Raw genomic sequence first — 26,191 nt, 5'->3', positions numbered from 1 at the left:
TAACCAAGATCTCTGATTATGAAGAGGATCCTTGTGTTTTTTTTCTCATCTCTTCATTTAGCAAACAACTCTTGGCCATATCCATTGTGATTACACCTTCTAGAACGGAGTTAGACAATGAAGTTTTGAGCGTCTCCCACGAGTCTGGTAATGAACCAAGCAACCATAACCCTTATATCTCATCATCAAACTTAATACCCATTCCAGCCAGCTGATTAATAATTCCTTGGAATGTATTCAGGTGATCAGATAAAGGAGTCCCGTCCTGATATCTCAAAGCCATCACTTGCTTAATCAGAAACAATTTATTTTTTCCAGTCTTTCTAGCATATAGCTGTTCAAGCTTACTCCATAGAGAACATGCATTCGTCTCTCCACTAATATGGTTCAAAATATTATCATCGACCCACTACCTCATATACCCACACACCTGTCGATGTAACAAAGTCCATTCCATGTCAGACTTATTTTTTGGTTTTTCAACACTAAACACCTATAGGTAATAATCATTCACATAAAGAAGATCCTCCATTTTTCCTTTTCATATGTGATAATTTGAACCATTGAGATTAATCATTCTACTCTTATTTGCTTCTATAACTCAAACTGCCAACCTGGCAATCTGTCAACTTGGCGCTCTGATACCATTTTGTTGGAAGAGATAACAATAAACAAATACAGTGGAATAACTCTTCTCCCTATATACAAGTAAATATAGTGTATCTCTAATTTTATATGTGCTGAAAATAATATAAAAGAAAATCAATCACATCAAACCACAAGAACACAAGCAATTTTTTACGTGAAAAATTTTCCCAGTGTGAGGAACAAAAACCACGAGACCTAGTCCAGTTAAAATCTCCACTTTCAACTAAATAATGGATACACAAAGTCTTCTGTAATCATAATTAGAGGCTACAATACATCTTATCAAGATATCACCAATCTTGGCAAAAACAAAGAGAATTGAAGAGAAAAATACCAAAACCCGGTTACTGTTCACGGAAACGAATCACTGTTCCCGAGCTCAAAATTTGATCTCCACCGTTCAGATTTTAACACATTATGTCATGAACTTCTCCTCCAAATTTCTGCTCGATCGGACCATGGACGAAGCAGGATCGGACGTTTGATGAAATCTGGGCAGAATAGAAAAAACTTGCGTTTTTCTTCTCTCTTGTGAAAAAAACGGCTGATCTCTCTCCCTTTTTAATTCTGACTTCCTTAAGGTTATTTACCCTAAAGAACTGTGCTTTGGGCTTTAATAAAACCCACTTGGGCTTTCTTCCATATAGAAGGAAATAAACCCAACAAGATTTGCTTAAGAGTGTGAACCGAAAATTTTATATATGAGATGAAGTAGCAAGAGAATTTGATAAAAGAGTAATGGTATGGGAATTAAAAAGGAATTCTCGAATTAATATCAAATTTAACGTGATTGGTTATACTTATCACGTATTAAACAATTATTTTTTAAAAACTGTTTAAGTAAATGAGGTGGACAAAAATACGTCAAATTCGGGACTTATTCGGAGAAATCATTGGATGACCCTATCATTTTCTTTGATAAAAACATGTAGGGATATAAGTTCTCGAATTGTCCGAATAAATGGCTGAGCTAGAAATTTGATGTACATGATATTTGTTATCAATTGATTAATTTTCGATCCATGTGAAGCTAAACTTTTCAAAATGATCATTGTTTGAATAAATGGCGTAAAATGTCACCAATTGATTTTCAGTCCATCTGAGGAAAAGAGAGATCAAATTCACATACTAAACTAGTTCTTGAACCTAATTCAGAAATCAATTTCTAGACAACTAATGATGAGATTGGATGAGTAGAAATTGCATTGTACAGAGTCAAAACACAGTAGGGTGTTTGTCCGTCTTTTTATCTGGTGTTTGGCTAGAGATTTGTCTTCCAAAAGGGCAGTTATGTAATGTACTACATGCCACTAATTAATTATTATTATTACTTTTTTACCTCATACAATCACTTTGGACCTATTATTATTACTTTTTTTTACCTCTCACAATCACTTTGACATAGAAACCAAATTGACATAATAAAGTAATTTTTGTAGTTAGTGTTAATTCGTTGTGTTTGTTTAACTTTTTGCTTATTTTGGCTTCAACCTTAATTTATTTTATTTTAAAAAGTAAGAAAGTATTATGGAAGTTATTAAATTCTTTGGGTGTGTATTCAAACTTTAGAATAGTAATTTTGTGAAATATTAAAATTTGCATATGTTCCGAGTCTATTATTTCAAAGACACTTCTTTTATCTTGTTGGGTTCAAACTCTTCCTCTTATCCTCAAAGTATACCATTAAGTTAGATGATCTTTAATCTAGCCGATGCATCTAAAGAATTAAAAATTATAAATAGTTATTACTCAAGTGCCTTGAAAGCTTGTAGTGGCACTCTAATTATAAAAAAGATATAAAGTGAGTCGGACACATCTTACTAGAGCATTTTTATACGTTGACACTAACTTAATTGAATTGCAAGTTTATTGTGTGGACGTAGCAATGGTATTGCGGCGCATTCAATATTTTATTTACCAAAGGTAGTCGTGGTTCCCAAGTTACCAAGTCCATCTGTCAAAAAAATAATCCGCCACGTGGACAAGTCCCAGAAAAACTCAGACCACAAGATGAGATAGATGCTGACGTCAATTCAATTGGCTGGTTGACCACGCCGCCTATCTTCAATTGACCCACGTGTGCAATTATCTCATCTTTAGACACTTTTCTTCACCTTTTTACTCTTTTGCCCCCACTTTGTCTCTTCCACTCTCTATCAAATTAAACAGTACTACTTCCAAAATTTCAAGTCCCACTCTCTTCCTTATATTGTATTTAAACGAGGCAAGGCCACACTACATGCTCATCCCCAAGGTCGACTATCACAACTAAAAACAGAGGGGTACAAATTTTCCAACCTCTTTCAATGAATTTTTCTCTCTTCCACTTTTTAAATTCTGATTTTTTGCCGCCGTTCAGGTCATCGGAAAGCACTATTTCTAGTGATGGCCTGAAATTCAGCAATTCCCTTCCCTTCAATGAAAATGACTCCCAAGAAATGCTTCTTTTCAATGTCTTAGCAGAGTCCATTTCCGGTGATCGGATTAAGGAAGAGTACGAGGTTTGTTCGAAAGCCGAAGAGAAACCCAAGAAGGAAAAATCTTATAGAGGCGTTCGGAGGCGGCCTTGGGGAAAATTTGCCGCGGAAATAAGGGATTCCACTAGGAATGGCATAAGGGTTTGGTTGGGCACATTCGACAGTCCAGAAGCTGCTGCTTTGGCTTATGATCAAGCTGCTTTTTCAATGAGAGGTCCTGGGGCTATTCTGAATTTCCCGGAAGAAAAAGTCCGCGAATCGCTTCGGGACATGGAGTGCAGTACTGAGGTTGGGTGTTCTCCTGTGTTGGCTCTGAAGAGAAAGCACTCCATGAAAAGGAGAAGCAGGGGGAGCAAGAAAAGCAGAGGGAGAGGGGTGGAGAGCGAGAGAGTGGTGGTGTTGGAGGACTTGGGTGCAGAGTACTTGGAAGCACTTTTGAGTTCATCTGACAGTACTAGTGCAAGTCCTTCCTTGGAAGCGCTTTTGAGTTCATCTGAGAGTGCAAGTTCGTCCTAATTTATTATTCCATCCGTCCTATAAAATTTGTCATGGAGAATTATTAAATATTAACTTTATTTACTTTTTATGCCTAATTTTTCCTTCTTAACTGTCAATTGTAAGTTTTTTTTTTTTTTTTTTTTTTTTTTGTGTAGATATTAATTTTGTCTTTAGCACGTTTCATGTATTTGAGATGGTAGGGGATAATGAATTTTACTACATTTTACATCTATATTGTTTTCTTGACTTCTTTGTAATTGGAACACTGAAGATTGTGGTCTATGGATTAAGGTGAAAGAATAAAAAAAGGGGGAAGGGGGGAATTGTTATATAAATTTAAACTAACATGATTTGCAATAAAGTTATTAATCATAATTGCGATATAACAAATTTAAGTAAATATTGATTAAAACTACTCCAAACAACTAATTTATAAAAAACATATGATAATATTGAATTCTTAAAAAAAAAGTTACTTAGAAATATGATATCCCGAAACATCATACTATGAGTGAATATAAAACAAAAATAGACAGATCGAAAAGGTTTGGGGGTAATTTTATGACAGTACTATAATTGGTCCAACGTCAAACAAAAAGAACCTTCTGTAGTAGTTGGGTCTTAGAGATTAGGTGGACCAAAATCAGTGATTCAGAATTTACTGTATTAATTTGGGTGCCCCTAATAATGATGATGGTCTTCATGGGAGAGTCATGCTGAGAAATATCAAATCAAATAAACTTGTTGAGTCCGTTTGAATGATATTAAATTATTAAGAATAGTTGGAATACATGCATGTATCAGTAGTCATGATAGTTTTCTGATTTTGGTCACAAATAAATAAATAAATAAGTTAACTTGTTATATAAGTTAAAAAATTAATTGAATGTTCCGGTGTAAGATTAAAACCTCTCTTTAGGTGCTTGAGGCCATCTAGAAGTTTTAGTTTTTGAATAGTGATAAATGGTATTATCATAATTTTTCAAAAACTTACCCTAACTAATACTATTCTAAGTGGGTAGTTTCGTAATTTTAAAAAGGTAGAATGTATTAATGTTATATGTGGTGTACATAAATGGAACAGAATACAAGTGATAATAAAAAACAGAGAATAGAAATGGAAGAGAATGATTATTCTTATTCTATTGTTTGGTTGTAAATATAAAATGTATAGGAATTGAATGGTAATAATCATTCTAGTGTTTGATTGGACCAATTTAAAATTTAGAATGAAATAAATTTCAAATTGAATTTTCCAAAATACCCTTCTTAGTGACAAATAAAACAAATTAACAAAATAACATTCTTCTATAATATTTATTTATTTTATTTTTATTTTTTTAAAGAACTGGCAACGGTGTTGAAGGTGGAAAGGTATAGTGGTTTAGGTGGTAGTATTAGAAGGAGACAGTGGTGGCGGTGGCGGAAGACAGTAATGGGGTTGGTAGAAGGCGGTGGTAGAAGTAGTGATGGAAGGCGTTAGTGATCTAGGGGATAATGGTGAAAGACAGTGGTGGTGGCAGTGGTGTGGACTGTGTGGTGGTGGAAGACAGTAGTGGTATAGGTGGTGGTGGAGGAAGGTAGTTGAGGCAATGGTGGTAATGGTGGTGGAAAACAATAGAGGTGGCAATGGTGGTGAAAAGTAATGGAGGTGGCGGTGGGGGTGGAGGTGCGGGTGGAAGGTAATGGAGGCGGTGACGGTGTGGTGGTGGTGGAAAGCGGTGGTAGTGTAGGTTATGGTGGAAGGTAGCGGTTGTGTTGACGGTGGTAGTGGTAATTGTAATACCCCTGATTTTAAAAGGATAGTCTCGGTTTTTTTTTTTTTTAGTTATTTTAATTGATTTGATAGTTTATGTGTTAATTGAATTGATTTGATTCCTTTTATTTGTTTAATTGATTTGATTGTTTATGTATTAATTGAATTATTTGTTTAAATTAAATGGTGTGCTAAAATTATGTGTTTTTGACTTATTTGTTTAAATTAAATTGTATATGATGATATGCATTTATTTATGAATTTAATTATTTTATTTTTATTTTTATTTTTATATTTTTAAGGAATTAGATATGGATAGTAGTAATAAATCAACTAATTGGGTCCCATGGACTATTTGGATAAGGGATTTAATGAGTACGGATAATTATCCATGGATAATTGTATATGTATATATAATATAATATATATATATATATATATATATATATATATATATATAAGGAAAGTTCTTTAGTAATAATCTGATGTGTATATTTATATGTTATATAAAAAAAGATTACATACGTAAAATATATTTTAATTACCTTTTTAGTATTTAAATTTTATTTTATTTTAATTATTAGTTTGACTTGGATTGGGAAAAAGATTAGGGTTATTTTATTTGCCTATAAATATATAACTACAGGGTTGTAAAAGAGGGTAAAAAATATAATCACGTAATATATTTTAGAGAGAGAAAGAAAGAAGAAGAAAAGGAAGAAGAAGGTTAGAGTTTTTATCAAATTCCTAAAGGCAAGTTTTAATTCTTCTCTTCTCATTTGATTCATACTTTATGCATGCTATATTAATTCTAGGTTTTTAAATAAATTAATTGAGTTCAATTACATGAATTGATTTAGAAATTATATTTCATGTGTTTTAATAATAGATTTTAGATTTTTTTCCTTGCTTCTACCAAACTGGGTTCTTTATTGTTTGTGTTTTTTTTTAAAGCATGAGTCAGTTTGTTACATAAAGGTGTAGTCAATATTTGTTTTTCTTCACTGAGTGCGTATGCCGAACGAGGAACAATGCTTTTAGGAGAGAGATTTTAGTTTGTTATACAATTGTAACTAGATTACTTTGTTTGCATATACACACCGAACGAGGGAAAAAAACACATAAAATTGGTAGCATGAATCAGTTGTGCAATATGTGAAAGAAGCCAGAATTTAGTTTTCCTAAAGTAGCACGTCGAACGAGGAAGTCATTTAAGGAAAACACATTAATATGGTTATATAATGAATCTGTTATGTAATGCATGATTGATATAATGATGGGTAAGATGATTGACATAATGATTGGTAATTATATATTCTTTAACTTATCTTATATATGTTTTTATTTATTTATTTTGTTTTGATTAGATAATTTTTATATTAAATTAATATTTATTTGGTTTTGATTGATGGATCTGAATTAAATATTTATTTAGTTTAAATAAATTCATTAAGGATTGGAATGCATGATTTAAGTTTACATGCTAAGTTATGAAATTTAATTAATTTTAAAAGGATAAATTAATTAAATATTGTTGGATTAAATTATTTTAATCAATTGTTAGATTTAAATTAATTTAATCAGAATATGGAGATGTACAATTTAGTTGAGATGCATGTTAATGTCTTATGATATAAATTAAATGCATGCTATTTAGAATTTATATTTTTACTCAAGTAAATACAAAGGATGTATATATGATTTATATCATATTTATTTGGATTATTATATGTAAACATTATTTACATTATCCTTGAATTTGAAACTTTTATTTGATTATGATATGGATTAATACACCATTATAGGATGGGGGCATATTAGGAATGGATTAACTTAAGAGTTAAGTCCTACCTATTTTTAATAAGGGAATGGATTATTCACAGTGTTAAGTCCTACTTATTCATGTCAGGTCAACGGAATAGTTGGATGACATATGATTGAAATAATAATTGGATAGTTTATTTTTGATGGTTGGATAAGACTGATTTTACATATAGAATTATACGCCATGATATGAGCTTGAGTCTCAGGATCAGTGGTTAGGGTGCATGTATTGCCAGGGATGTGTAACTAGATATAATGTAGTTGTGTACCCTGGTAGGTTTAGGTACTCATGCCCACTATATGTGCATTTTACATGTTGCCTACTATTCAGGTTGAGACAACTCTATAGTCTAGTGAGGTTCCTTTAGTGTGTATATATCTATATATGGACTATTTAGTTATTGTTGAATTAATTAGGATGTGTACGTATACCGGGTCTCTGTTTGGGATGTAGTAGATTAGAACTTTTTTGTGGGCCTGACCCACCATTATTTTTTCAGGTGCTTATCAGTTCCAGTCTTAGAGATTGTTCGTGCCGAGCGAAGACAGTCATTCACTTTTCCGACTCTACATAGGACTCTTTGGTGGTCTTGGGGGTCGCACCCCAAATCCAAAGTTTGTACGCCAAAAAGATAGTGGTGTAGGGCTATGATGAATGTGGCCAAGTTTTACATTTAGAAATTGCCACTACTACCTTTTACTAAAAATATAGTTAAGGCGAGTAGGGATCGTCCCAAGGGATTGGTGGGTTGTACTAGGTTGTGGAATCGAGATTAGGGTTAGTAAGTCGAGTGATCAAAAGATTGGTTGGTGGTTAAATTACACTAAAATGCAATTTAAACCAAAGTAAACGATTAAATATAATGGAGAGAAAATAAGAGAGAGATCTTGAGGTTTAGAGATCACCACTAAACATAGCTTTTTTACACCCTTAATGAATGACTAATGAGGGGGAAAAACATGTATTGTAACATAGTGTGTGTGTGGTTGTTTCAACAAGCATGGATGACAAATTAAGCATATATTGTCTAAGCAACATGGTGAATAGCACAATATATCAAACTAAGCCATTAATCCTTTCTTTAAGCTCACAATCCAAACACATCACAAGGTTAGAGATATATGTTACCTGCTTTCATAAGTATGGAATATCAAACAACACGCATGGATTGTCCTCCCATTTAACATCTAAACTACAACTACACTCAATTAAGCTAATGATATGAAATTAAACTAATTAAACTAAGGGAGATGCACAATCCATCAAAAAATGAGTATGAACCATCAAATAAACCACAAGAGCATTCCATTAAGCACTATGTCTTGACAATCTCTCGATCTATAGCATTAATACACATAGACATACATCAATAACACAAGAAATAGAGATAAACACATGAATATCTATTCTAGCATACATAGACATATGGATAGAATGAAATGATCAATTGGAAGTATTAAATCACACAAATTATTGAATAAACAAGATCTATATATATATAAGTGTCAAAACATATATCACAATACAAATCCCCTCAAAAATACATAAATCAAGATATAGAAAGCATGCTTAGGGCTAACTCTAGCCCCAAGAGGATGTCTAGCCACTCATGGATGATGTCCTCTAAGCCTCAAGGGCTAACTCCATGGTAGAGATTGCTCCTCTTCTTGGTTGATAGAAGAACTCCAAGCTTGTGTCTCTAGCCTTCTCCTTTTTTCTTTTCCTCTCTAAGAATATGGAAATTGTGTCTCTAGTGTATGTATCTACTATCAAGTATATGCTCTCAAGATTGACTCATATTTTTTATATAGGTAGGTTAAATATCACCCCAAATGAGCTGGGCTCGTACACCAATATTCCTTCCAATGATTGGATATGAGACGACGTTTAATGAGCTGGAAATTGGATTTTCTCGGGCTTTGGGAAGTTCGATTGATCGAACTTGTGGTGAGATCGATCGAACATGGCTGAGATTTATTGAATTTAAGTTGGATCGATCCTCTATGGTGGCGCCTTTTTGGATAAAAACAAATTTGAGATATTTTGAAGATATTTTTGGGAAAAAGACAAATGTGGTAGGTAGGGTGGTACAAGTGGATAAGATAGAATCTTTTCGATCGATCGGAAGAAAGTTGGATCGATCGAACTTTGTGAGATCTTTAGATAAGGACAAAAGAGCTTGGATTCATTTTAGAATGCTGAGATCAATGAACTTTCGATCAATCTAATATTTTCTAAGATTGATCGAACATGCTGAATTTCCACCACTTGCTTCATTTTGCTCCCACTTTACTCTTTTCTTTGATTCATCTCAAGATTGCTTCAATTATGCTTTTATTTAGCTGAGTTAGCTTATTTTGTGGATAAGTACCTGAAAATAGAAATAATAAAAAATTAATTTAAAGCGAAAAATAAGATAGATAAAGGTTCTAGAACACCTAAGCTTAAGGGGTTTAAATGCACACTTTTTAGTGTTTATCACACTCCCAAACTTAAATATTGCTAGTCCTTAACAATGAACTAGAAAGTAAAGGAATGAAATGAACAACTATACAACTATGAACTAGAAAACAATAAATGGATAACGCCACTTTAGTAGGGAACACGATTATATTTAGCATATGCAACAAGCCTTTTAAACCCCTAGGTTATCCTTAGTGGATGAGTGAAGTCTCGTGAGGGTTTCCAGAAATAATATCCATAAACATTAAGCTCATTCTTTTAAAAGAGGCACCAATATTGCAAACAAGTATTGGGAGAAACTACCTCAAGTATGCAATTTTTCAACCCTTTCTGAGCAATCTCCCAAAATTTCAATATCAAGCAAGCAAGTATGGTCCTCCACACATCAAGAAAATGATCATGCAAATCAAAACAACTCTAGAATCCTTTTTGAGTGAACCGACATCAAGTATGTTGCTATCTTAGCCAACTAAAGAAATGATCACATCCTTACCCATAAACTAACACACAAATCTAGTACCGATCATCAAGACAAAAAGTGAACTTTTTATTAAAACTTTATTGATCTAGGTGCGCTTATTCTTTTCACTCAATTTTTTTTATTTTTTATTTTTATTTTTATATTTATTTTTTTTAGGATCAAAGATAGAAGCATGGTGCAATGTGTTGATCTATTAAGTTTTCTAACGATCCATGAGGTTGAGCGTTAGGTCAATGACTCCCAAACCAGATGGCTTTGGGGCACTAGGTGTTCAAACACTCCTAAGGACTTACAAACTCAAATCAATTAGGCTACAAATCAAAACAACCTCCATCTAATCATTTCCACTTTTCACCTTTCGGGAGAAATCCTCACTTTTTTTTTAATTTTTTTTTTATTTTTAAGCAAGTTCATTTATTAACCTAGAGTTTGGGCCCTCCACCTTTCGGCACGAGAAGTTCAGTGCTTGATGAGGCTAGAATCCCAGCTACTTAGTGAAAAAGGGTTGTTATCCACCTTTATCAAAATGAAAGTTTTCAATGCACTACTAGCCCAATTAGGATATAACCAATTCAATAATCAACAAAGCATGTACCCCATAAATGAATGCTAGTGTGCTAGTGTAGAATCCTAAAGTGAATCTCAAAACAATAACAAAATCAGGATAATGTAGACCACAAGTGCAAGCATGATATCAATCTTTTAAAAAATTTACTCCTAAATGGCATCCACAAGGCATACAAGGAGTATTGGACTCTCAAGTCAAGCAATTTTTAAATTTTAAGCAATATAGTCCTCAAAAGATCAAAATCATAGCTAGTTATGGACCAATCATAGAAAATCCCTCAAATACACAAGTTATGCTCAAAATTTTGAATTTAAAGCAAACACTGCAAATCACACTATTACCCTTAAACTTAAATGGCACAGTGTCCTCAATGTGCAAAGTGAACAAAAGGAAATAGTATACCAGTGCAACTATAGCAAAGAATAGCCAGGACAGAAGTATGCAAAGTAGGTGGCATAGCCCCCCCAAACTTGGGATTAACTTTGGTCTTGAAAATTTGGCACCTAGATAAAACTCATCAGATAACGAAAGGGATAATAACAGTGCACAGTAGACATGCAAGTGTAAATGAGATAGCAACTGAAAATAGAGAGAGGTATAAAGGTGGTCCTAAAAATTTTGGCAACACTCTCTCTCTTATTGAAGTCACTGGGATGCACCTGATGGAGTTAGTCACAGACAGATATATCAATAGAAGAATATGACATTCAAAAGATCATGGATAAAATAGAAAACAGAATAAAGTACAGTACATCCAGTGAGATATCAAGGCCAATAGACTGGCCGCAAAAATAATATAACAGTATCAAAAATATGCAGATATCACAAATATATAAGAGGAATAAGAAGAATGGAAAGATCAAGTGGAGGAGGAAGGACGGGTAGGGCGTGATCCACGTATGTCTCTGGATAGATCACGTAATGCTGCTATGACATCTGTACGGAGTGAAGTAATGTCAGCTCGGATAGACACAATGTCTGTTCGGATAGAGACTATGGCATCTTTCAAAGCCTGGATGCACTCTCCAAAGCCAGGTGTCTGCGCTGGAGCCTCAGGTACCACTGGGTCAGGAAAATGATGTGCATCCTGAGCCTGCTCCTCACCATGAATGGGCGACCCAGCCGGAGAGTGATGCTTCGGGTCCTCTGCGGGCTGCTCTAAGTCAATATCAATGTGCATGGCAGCCGGATCAACTGGTACATCGTTCGCCGCTTATTCTGTTGCTGCTGCCGCTGCCTGCTCCAACTCCTCTCTCTAGCTCCTCAGCTACCTCGACAGCATCATCCTGTAGACTCTTGATAAGAGCCTTGTACCTCTTATCCCAATCCATCTTCTGGAATGTGCAGGCCCTAGACTCAGTACGCTCCCATGGCTGGAAGGGATAGCGTTGGTCTCTTAGAATCTGTGTGATGAGATGGCCGAATGGGAGATAGTTAGCCCTTTTGGGCTTGACCTTGCTGATATGGTCAACATACAGCTTCATTATAATGCTCCAGATGAGCATAGGAATGGACAGCCGGTGCCCTGTATAGAAGGCGTATAAAGCTGTAAGATAGTTGCCGCGCCTCTGTATCTTGTGGCCGGCTATAAAAACATTTTGGTATAGCACTGAATCGAAGAACCACAGGTCGTCTGGCAGATAAGTCCAGGTGGCAAAAGTCTCGCCACTGGCATAATGACCTGTGAGTGCAACGGCCATGTCTGCATGGGAGGGCCTCCATAGAGTAGGATAAGTATCCTGGAGATCGGGAGGGCAAACGTGTGGACAACGGCACGATCTGGAAAGAGTGTCCACCATGATACTGATAGGGTGGCCATTAATGGTAGTCCGCAGCTCCGTCAGGTTACTCAGGGCAGGTCGGAGGTTATGGAAGAACATTCAGACCAACCTCGGGTACACTGGGTATGTAACAGGGGCTAGAATGGCTGAGATGCCCCTCTGGTCTATATCGTCATATGCTGCTCTGGTAAGAACAGACCAGGAGAAGTAGTCTATGTCAAAGACAGACTCATGCGCCATTCGAAGGCGTGAGTATCTCGGCAATGGCCGGTCTAAATCCTGGGCTGGCTGAGCTGGTGGTGGTGGTGATGATGGTATGTGCTCAGCCTAAGCGTCAGCCTGTGAAGAAGATGTCTCAGTTGAAGACTGTAGTCGACTGTCAGCGGATGGAGACTGAGGTGGAGTGGGCTCTGCTGGCTCCTCCTAAATATGAGAGGGCTCTGGATCGGACTCATGAATGGGGTCCTGGGCATGAGATGGACCTACCTCGTCGTCCAATCTCCGCCTGGCCCTGCGGTGATAATGTCCGCGAGCAACAGTTTTTACCCTAGCCATGGCCTACAAAATAAAAGGAAAACTTGCAAAAAGGAAGTCAGTGCCGGTATAAAGAATTAAAGCACAGTTGATAGAATCATGTATGTCAAAATATGATAGACAAAACAGATAAGGAACATGAATCTATTCAAGTGACAAGGAATAAGTGACATGATGTGAAGCATGCTAGACAGTATGAGTATGGAATGCATCCAATGTGGAAAACACAGGCATTGAGCATGTATGAGATAGCATAAAACACAAGAGATGTTGTGTGAAATGTGTGATGCACATCTGTGAAGTTCGATCGATCACAAAAATGTAAGATCAATGCAAGTTCTATCAATTGGGAATAAGTGAGATCGATCTGAGAAAAATTTCGATCGATCGAACTGTGAGGTGAAACTCAAAAAGTCACAGATCTGTGACATGGATGGCATGGGGGCCTCACAAACAAGCTTGTGGGCCCCTCTACACAACAAATCAACATATTTGGTCACTTTCCATGGCCCGTGACCCCCAAAATCAAAATTAAAATAAAAAAAAATACAAAACCTATGTATACATATATATATACATATATACACATAGCTTCAAGCTTCATCAATGGCAAGATTCATCTTTAAAACACCTTAGATCTAACATTTAAAGCATGAATTCATGAAATTAAAGCTTGAAATCAAAAGAGGGGGGTTCGGATCTTACCTCAAACCGAGAGATGAGATGAGATGAAGATGAGATTTGAGATCCGAGATAAAATGGAGAGATTCGAGGTGAGATGGAGTCTCCGGAGGGTTCGTCGAAGGTGGGGAGGTGAGTTGCAGCGAGGGACGAAGGAGAGGGTGTTAGATCGATCTGTGGTATCGATCTAACAACACTAGATTTGATTTTTAAAAATATTTCGTTACCAGTTCGATCGGTCGAACTGAAATCTCAGATCAATCGAACTGTGATCGATCTCTCCTCACTAAAAGACAAATTGTTTTTGAAGTTTTAAAAAAATTTAGTTATTTATTTATTTTTTTTGAATAAACAAAATAAAATATTTATTATTTTAAATTTAAAATTCAAAACAAAAATCAAACTTGAAACAGTAAATCAAGGAATAGAGATCGATCTCTTCAGAATCGATCGAAGAATGACTCCGATCGATCGAACATGCAAAAACCTGCAGACATGTTCGATCGACGGGACATAGAGCTTTTTGATGCAGGTTAGATGTAGGTTCAAAAATTTTCTAAGTGTTGAGACTGCAGATCGATCCAAGATGAAGTTGGATCGATCGAAGAACTAAAGATCGATCTAAGAACAAGTTCGAACGATGGGACAGAGAGCTGAAATATGCAGGTTTTCTTCAAACGATTGGACAGAAAGGTGATTGGATGTAGGTGGATGCAGGTATGGAGTTTTATCGATCGAACCTCCTTTGAGATCGATCGAACTTATGCAAAATGCTCATTTTCAACATGAAAGTGTATGCAATCCTAATCACAGTTCCTAACAATGTATATGAACCTAAAGTAAATATCTAGACTTCGCAAGAAATGAAATTTAAAATAGAAATGAGGGAGGAATAGGGTTGTGACACCCTACGAAATGTACTAGTCTTTAACGTCTATAGCAAGACGTTGGGCTCTTTTAGCGCAGATCAAACATCTTATAGTGCATCCCCTCCTTGATGGGGTGATAAATGTTTTGAACACCACCCAACAAATGGTTCCCTAGAGAACTTGTTAAATTAGGCTCAAGAGAAATTTTTGGTTCTTAGTCAACATGATCCTTGGTCTTCCATGCCCTTTCAAAACAAGGTTTTGAAACAACTTTCTTGGAATTTAGGGTTAAAGATGGACTTTTTAGAATTTTGGTTTCACACAAAGACTCTATTCCTTCACATTCAAGGTTACGATATTTCTCTACAACATTCACTTCTTCATGCTTGTCAAATGAATTAGGGGTCGGATTGAAGATATTCAACTTCACCTTCATGTGATCAAATGAGATCTTCATTATCCCCGTCCTATAATTCATGTTGGCATTCGCGGTTGCCAAGAAAGGACGGCCAAGGATAACGGGAATTTGGCTCTTAGGATTCGGGACCGGTTCCGTGTCAATGACAACGAAATCAACGGGGAAGAAGAATTTATCAATCTTAATCAATACGTTCTCAATGATACCCCTAGGCTTTTTGATGGATCGGTCGGCAAGTTGTAAAACCACCGACGTTGGTTTCAAATCTCCTAAGCCTAATTTGACATATACCGAGTATGGAAGAAGATTAACACTTGGTCCTAAGTTAAGAAGAGCCTGATTAATGATATAATCTCCAATGATGCATGAAGTGGTAGGTGAACCGGTCCTTAAACTTTAGAAGAGTGTTATGTTGCAAAATTGAGCTTACTTGCTCGGTTAAGACCACTTTCCTAGGTACTTGGCTTGTGTTCTTCCTCTTTTGGGTGCATAAGTCTTTCAAAAACTTGGCATAAGCCGGAATTTGCTTGATTGCATCTAAAAGTGGAAGATTGACTTTCACTTACCTAAACACATCCATAATTTCATTTGTTTTGGCCTTTTGCTTGTCAATTGAAATGGATCCTTTTAAGGCATCCGGAAATGGAGCTCTTGGCTCAAAAACCTTTTAAGAAATTTTCTTTGAAGTCTCTTCAACACAAGAAGTTTTGAAATCATTTTGCAAATTTTCTTTCCAAAATCACTTTTCAAGATATTCTTATTTGAAAGATCATGCATATGCAATGAAGGAGGAATAGGATGTGAAACGGGACGGGTGTCAACTTGTGGTTGCACCGGTTCACTCTCTTCATTGGACATACCCACTTGGTTGTCCACATCTTCCCACTTCTCAAGGTAGTCACCGCGTTGACATGCTCTATTGTGTGACCTTCCGATGAGGAATGAGTCTCCACGACACATTATTGCTTTTGTGGGGCATTTAAAGGCATTTTCCCTTTCTCTCTAGCATTTAAAGTACTAGCTATTTGCCCTACTTGGGTTTCTAGCTTAGTAATGGATTGAGAATAAGAATAAAGCAATTGAGTGTTCGCCTCTAGAGTGCCTAGAGCGGTCAAAACTTTCTCTTCAAAAGCGGGACTCTTAGCATTTCCTTGAGAATATGATGGTTGATTAGGAAAATGAGAATTAGAAAATTGATTTCCTTGTGATTGAAATGATGATCTAAAACCTTAGGAACCTTGGCTTTGCATCAGAGGTGGAACATACTTCCCTTGGAAACCACCTTGGGTTGAGCCTTCCCTTTGGTTTCTCTAAGAGAAATTCGGGTGATTCCTCCAACTAGGATTATAATGATTGCCATAAGAATTGTTCCCTTGATTAACAAAAGCTGCATTGACTTGTTCATGATGCTCATTTTGCACATGTCCATGAGGACAATTAGAAGTAGAATGTAAAACACTTGAATAAGTCATACATGTCTCATTGGATGCATGATGGGAATGGTTAGGGATAGAAGATACTTGATTTGCCGAGTTTTGGTTGATCAAAAATTGATCAAACCTTTGAGATAAGGATATCATCTCGGCGGCTATTTTATTGGAATGGTTAACTTGATGTAAGCTAACACTCTTCCTTCCACTTGAATTCCTACCATTCTTGGAAGATAAAGTTCGATGCAAAGAATTTTCACTCTTGCTTTCATAAAGACGCCACACGTCATCCTCATGCCTATCAATGTAAGAGCCACCCATGGAAGCATCAACCATGCCCTTATAATTGTCCGATAAGCACTCAAAGAAATATTGAACTAATTGCCATTTGGGTATGTTATGATGTGGACACTTCCTAAGTAATTCGTTGAATCTTTCCCATGCCTCATGGAACGTTTCCCCATCCCCGTGTGAAAACTCTCGAATTGAGGTTCTCATGGCATTGGTTTTAAAAACCGGATAGTACTTCTTCAAGAACACTTGTTGCATTTCTGCCCAAGAAGTTATTAAAAAAGGCCTAAGATTGTTAAACCAATATTTTGCCTTGTCTTTAAGGGTGAATGGAAAAAGTTTAAGCCTTAAGACCTCTTCCGGCATGTCCGTGTATCTCATGGTGGAATATATTTCAAGAAATTCATCCAAATGCTTGTAAGGTTCTTCACTTGGAAGTCCATGATAGTTATGAAGCATTTGAATGGTTTGTGATTTGATCTCATAGTGGTGTGCTCTAAATGATGGCAATTGAATGCATGTGGGTGCATTGTATTCATTAGGCACATAGTGATCTCTTAAAGCAAGGGGAGGATTAGCAATTGGAGATGCAACATGGGCACCTTGATTGCCTTGAATGATGGGAGGTAGTGGAGCATAGATTGGCCTTGGCATTCCCAATAGGACTTGGCCTTGTTGTTGTGGTGGGTGAATGAATGGCCTCGATATGCTTAATGGTACTTGCATATTATCATGATGCACATTTGGGTGGAGGATGTCTTGTTGGTCTATATGACCAAGGTCCTCCACGTGGTCCTCATTATGTCCTTCCATTGATAAAATGGATTGACTAGAACTTCCTCTTCCCCTAGGGTTTCGAACAACGGATTCAAGATGAAAATTTAGAGGGACAATAGTAGGTTTCAATGATCTACGACCATGCATACACAACAAAACACAACAAGCAACAAGTAATGAACAAACACTTCACCTTCGCAACAAATCAACAATCAACAAACTTCCTCCACATACAATGTTCCCATACTCCCATGCTATCAACAATATGCAAAGAAAAGTAAATTGCCTCCACGTGGGTTTACGATTTATCTAAGAATTGAAATATAAGCCTCCACGCAGGCCGATGATTTAACTAAAGATTGAGTTAAGAAAGAGCTCACAAAGGGTCCTTTAGCACTTCAATTTAATTTTCAATTTTAGCCTTACAAATTTTTTACATTTTATCATTTTCCTTGCTTTTGCTTAGCTCTTTGCTTGAAATGCTCCTTTGCTCACCTTCTTTTCAATGCACCTAGTCAAACAAGAACCAACACAATAAGTAACCAAAATGAAAACAAAGTAAAGGCACGATCAAAAGAGTACTAATTCCTAATTGATTCCACAAATACGATGTTGCCTTCAATCAATCCCCGGCAACGGCGCCAAAAACTTGGTGGTCTCGGGGGTCGCACCCCAAATCCAAAGTTTGTACACCAAAAGATAATGGTGTAGGGCTGTGATGAATGTGGCCAAGTTTTATATTTAGAAATTGCCACTACTACCTTTCACAAAAAATATAGTTAGGGTGAGTAAGGATAGTCCCAAGGGATTGGTGGGTCGTACTAGGTTTTGGAATTGAGATTAAGGTTAGTAGGTTGAGTGATCAAAAGATTGGTTGGTGGTTGAATTACACTAAGATGCAATTTAAACCAAAGTAAATGATTAAATGTAATGGAGAGAAAATAAGAGAGAGATCTTGGGGTTTAGAGATCACCACTAAGCATAGCTTTTCTACACCCTTATTGAATGATTAATGAGGGGGAAAAACATGTATTGCAACATAATGTGTGTGCGGTTATTTCAACAAGTATGGATGACAAATTAAGCATATATTGTCTAAGCAACATGGTGGATAGCACAATATATCAAACTAAGCCATTAATCCTTCCTTTAAGCTCACAATCTAAACACATCGCAAGGTTAGAGATATATGCTACTTGCTTTCATAAGTATAGAACATCAAACAATAAGCATGGATTGTCATCCCATTTAACATCTAAACTACAACTACATTACAATTAAGCTAATGACATGAAATTAAACTAATTAAACTAAGGGAGAGGCACAATCCATCAAGAAATGAGTATGAACAATCAAATAAATTACAAGAGCATTCCATTAAGCATGCACTATGTCTTGACAATATCTAGAGTATTAATACACATAGACATGCATCAATAACAAAAAAAATTGAGATAAACAGATGAACATCTATTCTAGCATACATAGACATATGGATAGAATGAAATGATCAATTGGAAGCATTAAACCACACAAATCATTGAATAAATAAGATCTATATATATAAAAGTGTCGAAACATGTATCACATTACAAATCCCTTAAAAAATACATAAATCAAGATATAGAAAGCATGCTTAGGGCTAACTCTAACCCCAAGAGGATGTCTAGCCACTCATGGATGATGTCCTCTAACCCTCAAGGGCTAACTCTATAGTAGAGATTGCTCCTTTTCTTGGTTGATGGAAGAACTCCAAGCTTGTGTCTCTAACCTCCTCCTTTCTTCTTTTCCTCTCTAAGAATATGGAAATTGTGTCTCTAATGTATGTATCTACTATCAAGTATATGCTCTCAAGATTGGCTCATATTCCTTATATAGGTAGGTTAAATATCACCCCAAATGAGCTGGGCTTGTACACCAATATTCCTTCTAATGTTTGGATATGAGACAACTTTTAATGAGCTAGAAATTGGATTTTCTCAGGCTTTGGGAAGTTCAACCGATCGAATTTGTGGTGAGATCGATCGAACATGGCTGAGATCTATCGAATTTAAGCTGGATCAATCCTCTATGGCGGTGCCTTTTTGGATAAAAACAAATCTAAGATATTTTGAAGATATTTTTGGGATAGAGACAAATGTGGTAGGTAGGGTGGTACAAGTAGATAAGATGGAATCTTTTTGATTGATCGAAAGAAAGTTAGATCGATCAAACTTTGTGAGATTTTTGGATAAGGACAAAAGAGCTTGGATCCATCTTAGAATGCTGAGATCGATAAACTTTCGATCGATCTAATATTTTCTGAGATTGATTGAACATGCTGAATTTCCACCACTTGCTTCCTTTTGCTCCTATTTTGCTCTTTTCTTTGATTAATCTCAAGATTGCTTCAATTATGCTCTTATTTAGCTGAGTTAGCTTATTTTGGGGATAAGTACCTGAAAATAGAAAAATACAAAATCAATCTAAAGTGGGAAAGTAAGATAAATAAAGGTTCTAGAACACCCAAGCTTAAGGGGTTTAAATGTGCACTTTTCAGCGCTCATCATTCTTCTTCATGGTTTAATTATTAGTTTTATTTTAGTTCAGTTATTTCAGTTAGGATATTATTAGGGGTCTACAATATGGATTCCCGGGTTGTAGTTTAATTAATTATTAGTATCCGAGGATTGGAGGATTTTATTATTAAATTTTTAATTATTATTTATTTGAGGATTGTAAAATAAGGATTTATTATTTAGTTTCTTTCAGCTTACTATTTATTTATTTATTTATTATTATTTTTGTATTCAAATGCTTGTTTATATACTTAATTGTTTGGTATCCCTTGTATCTGTGCTCGGACTTGATCACCCGTGACTCTAGAATCGAGGGGTATCACAGTAATGGTGGTGATGGTCGAAGGTGGTAGTGGTGGTGGTAGTTGGGGAAGTTGGTGGTGGTGGTGGCAACAATGAAGGTGGCGGTGGTGGAAGACAATAGTGGTGGCGGCGGCGATGGAGGTAGCGATGGTAGAAGGCAATGGAGGTGGTAATGTGGTGGTTGAAGGCAGCAACAATGGTGGGTGTGGTAGTAACAGTGGTGGTAATAGTGAAAGGCGGCAGTGGTTGTGGTGGAAGGCAATGGTGGTGGTGATAGTTTTTGAACTTGTAACATGAAGATTTTTTGGGAAACTTAATTTTTAAGAAAACTTTACTTGGGAATGAAATGCTCATTCTACAGGTTTAGTTGTAGAATGGATTTTCATTTTCAGGAATAAACTTTCATTCAATCTAACAGAATGGCCATTTCTACTTTAAATTGCATACCAAACAAGTGAATGGTTAAAATAGACATTCATTCTATTCTTGCACACCAAACGCATCATAAATGCTTGTCTTCTTAAAAAGTAAGACTAAAATCGTGAGGGAAAAATAAATAAATAAATAAATATCTAATCTCTCCATCTTCACAAAGAGTAGTGATATAACTTTTGATTGATCATCTTTACTAAATTTTAAAAAGTGAACGTTTTACTTCCTTATATTTTGTATACACGAACAATCAAAACTTGTAGGTTAATGATGTAGGACGGATTTTAGTATTTTTAAAATTAGGTTTATTTATTTATTTTTATTTTATATATTTAGAGAGATTTTAGTTTTAGGTAATTTTCTTATATTTTTAGTTTCCTTAAGCAATTAGTTTCTTTTTTGTTATTAATTTCCTTTATAATTTTAGGGTTTACTTTTATTATAAATATACATATAATGCAAAAGAAAAATTCAATCATTCAATCAATTTTATCTATAAAATATCATATTCCTTCATGAATTTTCTTTTAGTTTGTGAATTTAAACTACCTATCTTGTGGATTTAAGATAATCTTCGTCAAAGTCATATTGTACCCTGGTTTGATGACGATTGCTCGTTTTGGTAGCAACCACTCTCGTGACGATGATCGGAGAGTGCAGGCCCTTTGGGCAGCCATGAAGACTCAAAAACAACAATTGGATCGGATGGAGCGCAAATCCGACAAAGACACTACAACAATTATGGTCTCTAACAGTATTTTTATTTGCTGTCAAAAGTAAAAAAATAAAAATAAAAAAATACTGCCATAACTACTTGGCAACATTTCTATTTGCTGTCATTAGCTGGGTCGCGATAGGCATGGCCGCAATTGTATAAATGCTGCGAAAAATGACACTTACTTTTTAAAGGTTATAATAATATATTTACATGAAGCAATTTTTTTTAAAAAAAGTCAAATTTTTATAATAAACATCAATCCATTCATAAATCAAATTTACTAATCAAACAAATCCAGTCCATTATAAAGACACTTATTTTTAAAGGCTATAATAATATATTTAAGTGAAACAATTTTAAAAAAATAAAATAAAATTTTTATAATCATCATTAATCCATTCATAAACCAAATTTACTAACCAAATAAACCCAATCCACAATAGAGTCAAAAAAAAAAAAAAAAAAAAAAATTACAATGCATTTATGAGTGTAACTATGTCTCAATAGAAATAAAAGAATATTTAATGTCTAAAATCCTAAGGATATGCTTCAAATAGTAAAAAAAAAAAGAGAGACTCGCAAATTACTCGATTGCTCATTAGTGCTTTCGATGAACTTTGCATTTCAAATCCCCATCAATGGTCTTAGGGGATCCAATCACCCGAGTTTTCAAATTTTTACTCCTGAATACAATGCAACAAGTAATGTCAGACCAGGAGGAGTGCATAACAACTACAGAAAGTACAATTCAATAATCCGATTTTCAAAAATTCAGAGAACACAAAAGTAAAATTTAATTAAAACAAAAAACAACCAGAGTTTTGATATAGAAAATAAAGAATTGACCTAAATTTTTCGGCAAGGAGGCAAGCATTTGTATTCGAGTCGTCCCCACCAATTACAAGAAGCCCATCCAAATGAAGTTTTAATGCCGTTTATTCAGCTTGCTGAAACTGAAATCGGGTACATGTGAACTTGGTCAGACTCAACTTTGAAAGGTTAATTTACAAGAATCATAAGAGTAAAATATATTTACTATTGTCCTAATTTAAAAGAATCACTACGCGCAATATCTTGTGAAGCCAAAAGAAATATCACCTGTTCTGGGGTTTCAATTTTGTCTCTTCCACTACGGATCATATCAAAGCCACCCTGGTGGAAAGAAATACAAATAGATTATTTGAGCTGGGTTTATGTCCCTGCCAATCCATTGCTCACTTTTTGTACTGTTGTCCCTTTATTTTCAAACAAAATGTATTAGGATATTGAATTTGAACCAAAACTACTCATGACTGAAGTCTGTCCAGCATGTCAAAAGATAATATACACAAACAGAGATCATGGATATACAAATAACTCAGACAAGAGAGAGAATATTCAAGCCAACTAGTTCTAATTTATTAAAAAAACTACAAATTATACTTAAAAAAAAAATGGGGGTCCTAACCTGATTTCTATATGGGTAAATAAACTGCGAGTTCAACTCCACATATTTGCATTTCATGATCCCAGAAAGTCCACCCCTGAATCCATATAGTGTGCTTCCTTTGCAACGATCCTGCAAGTAATCTACCAGACATCAAAAAGATATTAAAATCACTAACAATCCAAATTAAATTAGATCCAAACGGATAACTGATATAGCGTATTAAGATCCTCACGGAAGATCCCAGAGATTACATTGTGTCCTCCAGGAGCTTGGGCTCCTGACAAAACCACTCCAATCTTCAAGTTTTTACCAGACAAGCACTCGGCTGAGTTAAGAACTGCCAAAAACAAACGAAAAAGAAATGGAATAAGAATATACATGGGAATGTGGGTAGTATAAATTCCCATGTATATTCTTATTCCATTCTTTAAAATTTGGTGTCTAAGGAATGTATGCTTTCTTTGGGAATGGAATAAGAATATATATGGGAATGTGGGAACACCATCTAGAAGAGGCTTAGTTAAACTTGTTAAGTAATCCTTCAGAGGAAGTTTTTGAGTTGAAAAAGAAAGCTAGAGAAGTCTATCAAGCTGCTGCTAAAGATCAGGATATTTTGATTGCCCAGAAATCCAGAGTGTTTTGGTCAAGGGACAATGATAGGTGTTTTGCCGTAGGAATTTCAATGCAATTCTTTCTATTAAAAATGAGGATGGTCAAGTTACTATTAATCCCAACACTATTAGAGACTGTTTGTTGATTTCTACCAAAAGTTATTTGCTAAGAGGTCTGATGGTTCAAATATAGTGTTACACCAAGAGGATAATGAGTTGGTGGATAGGGTTGTTACCTATAAAATGTTAAAGTTGAAGAAAGAAATAGAAAATGAAGCACGCACAAAATCAAAAGGGCTACATCATCTTTATTAATTATATTCTCTCTTAATCTTTGTATAGAATGGATCACCCCTATTTATAGAGGAAAGAATAGAGATGATAAATATGGAAAATACATTAATTAAATCAATACCATAAATCACTTCAATCAATATTCTATTGTTGGCTAAAATCTATCTTATAATATTCTCATATCAAATATTCTGTCAATGTGTAATTTAAGGAGGAAAGAAGGGAAAAGGAAACAGAATATAATATATATGTATAATATATATTATCTCAATATTCTCCCACAAAGTCAAGATGGGTTTCCCAAAGCCAACTTGAGTTTGGAGATTAAACCTTAAAAATGACGGTGGAGAGAAAAACATCCGAAAGGTCCGAACAACGCCGTGGAAATGGCTAGAACAACACCGGAAAATAGTTGAAAACGGTCGTGGAGCAAAAAGCATCCGAAATGCCGGAACAACACTGAGGAAATGGCCGGAACAACACCAGGGAAATGGGTTGGAACAAAGCTGGTAAAAGGCCAAAACAAAGCCGGGGAAATGGCCGGAACAAAGCCGGGAAAGTGGGTCGGAACAAAGCCAATAAATGCAAACGATCTAGGATCATTGCTCTGATACCATGTTAAAGTTGAAGAGAGAATATAATAAATAAAGATGATGTAGCCCTTTTGGCTTTGTGCGTGCTTCATTTTCTATTTCTCTCTTCAACTTTAACGTAAAAGAGGTCAAGGCTGTGGTTATGGGATTTCATCCTGATAAATCCCCTAGGGCAGATGGATTCCCAGCCTGTTTCTATCAAACTTTCTGGTCTGTTGTGGATAAGGATGTCCTTCAAGCAGTGCAACACTTCTTTCAAAGTGGTCATATGCCTATGGGGATGAGTAGTTCTTTCATTACATTAATTCCTAAGGTGGGTAATGCAGAAAAGCTTGAGGATTACAGACCTATAGTCCTATACAATTTGGTCTATAAAATTATTACTAAAATGATGGCAAACAGACTGGTTGTGGTGCTTCAGAGGTTGGTAAGGCCTGAACAGTGTGCTTTTGTGAAAGAGAGAAGGATTCAGGAGGCACTTATAATGGCTCATGAAATGGTCAATGATTTTAACTGTCCTAGATACCTTTCTATTGCCATGTAAGTAGACATCAAGAAGGCGTATGATTCAGTCTCTTGGGAGTTTTTTTTATCAATGCTTTGAAAGGATATGGTTTTTCTGATGTGTGGATAGTTTGGATCTCGACTATTCTTCATTCTATCAGGTACTCTATTCTCATCAATGGGTCTCCAACATGTTTCTTTCAACCTGGTAAGGGTCTAAGACAAGGCTGCCCTCTGTCTCCTCTCCTTTTCACACTTGTTACAAAACATTTATCTCAAATAATTCAAGGTGTTGTGCAGAAGAGGGAATTATCACTTCTCCATTCAGCGAATAAAGTTCACTCATCTATTAGTCACATATTTTTTTGTAGATGATCTGTTAGTAGCTTGCACAGCCTCTATTTCTAACCCTAGAACTATGTCTGACATTTTCAAACAATTTGAAAACAACACTGGTCTGCAGGTGAGCAATGAAAAGAGTACTATTGTGTTCTCCAACGCTGTTAGAAGAAAGCAAGCTCTGTTACAGGTTTTGAAGTGTACTGAAGACAGTTTCCCTATAACATATTTAGGACTGCCTTTGTGTCCAAATGGTTTAAAGAAATCTCATTGTCATGGATTAATTGATAAGGTCTCTAGCAAGATTTTTAGCTGGAACACAAAGCTGCTATCTACTGCAGGTAGAGTGGAGCTTTTGGAGGCAATGGTGACTCCAATGGTCCATTTTTGGTGTGGGAATTATTACTTACCCTGCAATAAAATTCAGAAAATTTGCAGGGATTTTACTTGGGGGAGCAAGGACAATGCTCAAAAATTCATTTGATGAATTGGGATCTTATTACCAGACCTAAAGCTGAGGGAGGACTAAGGTTGAGAAAAATGGTTGATGTTCAAACAGCCTCTAAATATAGGCTGGCCTGGGACTTCTTAGTTAGCAAGGATAGGTTGTGGGTTGCCGGTTTAAGCAGAAGTATACTTATAATTGTACCTATTGGAATGTTATTCCTAAGGCTACTTCTTCTGTTATTTGGAGGTCTCTTGTGGCTATTAGAGAAATAATGCTTCAACATGTATCTTACTGTATTAGGGGAGGGCAAACTTTCTATGCATTCTTGGACCCTTGGTGTGATGGACAGACAGTGGTTCAAAGATTTGGTCACAGAGTGGTTAGGAGTCTCTCAATAACTAGGACTGCTACACTCAACTCTTTGATGGCAAATGGAAGCTGGAACTTGTTGATGTTACAGGAAGA

General features: G+C 35.7%; 2 protein-coding genes and 1 pseudogene across 2 annotated transcripts; 2 read left to right on the top strand and 1 right to left on the bottom strand.

Annotated features, from left to right (window-relative positions):
- Window positions 1–2,869: 2,869 nt before the first annotated feature.
- On the top strand, window positions 2,870–3,718 carry LOC132297176 (ethylene-response factor C3-like). The gene has a single exon (XM_059794899.1). The coding sequence runs from the start codon at window positions 2,955–2,957 to the stop codon at window positions 3,639–3,641; it is 687 nt and encodes a 228-aa protein (XP_059650882.1). The 5' UTR covers window positions 2,870–2,954; the 3' UTR covers window positions 3,642–3,718.
- A 13,105-nt stretch (window positions 3,719–16,823) lies between these two features.
- Window positions 16,824–16,922, top strand: LOC132284323 (small nucleolar RNA R71; annotated as a pseudogene).
- A 4,819-nt stretch (window positions 16,923–21,741) lies between these two features.
- On the bottom strand, window positions 21,742–24,445 carry LOC132272390 (pyrophosphate--fructose 6-phosphate 1-phosphotransferase subunit beta-like). The gene is made up of 6 exons (XM_059773549.1): window positions 24,301–24,445; window positions 23,170–23,274; window positions 22,956–23,077; window positions 22,607–22,660; window positions 22,355–22,461; window positions 21,742–22,191 (listed from the first exon to the last, which is right to left on the bottom strand). The coding sequence occupies exons 1-5, from the start codon at window positions 24,443–24,445 to the stop codon at window positions 22,444–22,446; spliced, it is 444 nt and encodes a 147-aa protein (XP_059629532.1). The 3' UTR covers window positions 21,742–22,191; window positions 22,355–22,443.
- Between the last annotated feature and the right edge of the window lie 1,746 nt (window positions 24,446–26,191).

This window comes from Cornus florida, unplaced genomic scaffold (assembly GCF_030987335.1).
Source record: "Cornus florida cultivar Cherokee Brave unplaced genomic scaffold, ASM3098733v1 CherokeeBrave_3.0.0_Hap2_Chr01, whole genome shotgun sequence".
NCBI classification, from domain to species: domain Eukaryota; kingdom Viridiplantae; phylum Streptophyta; class Magnoliopsida; order Cornales; family Cornaceae; genus Cornus; species Cornus florida.
The sequence above is the reverse complement of the archived record's forward strand: the minus strand, read 5'-3'. Positions and strand labels throughout refer to the sequence as shown.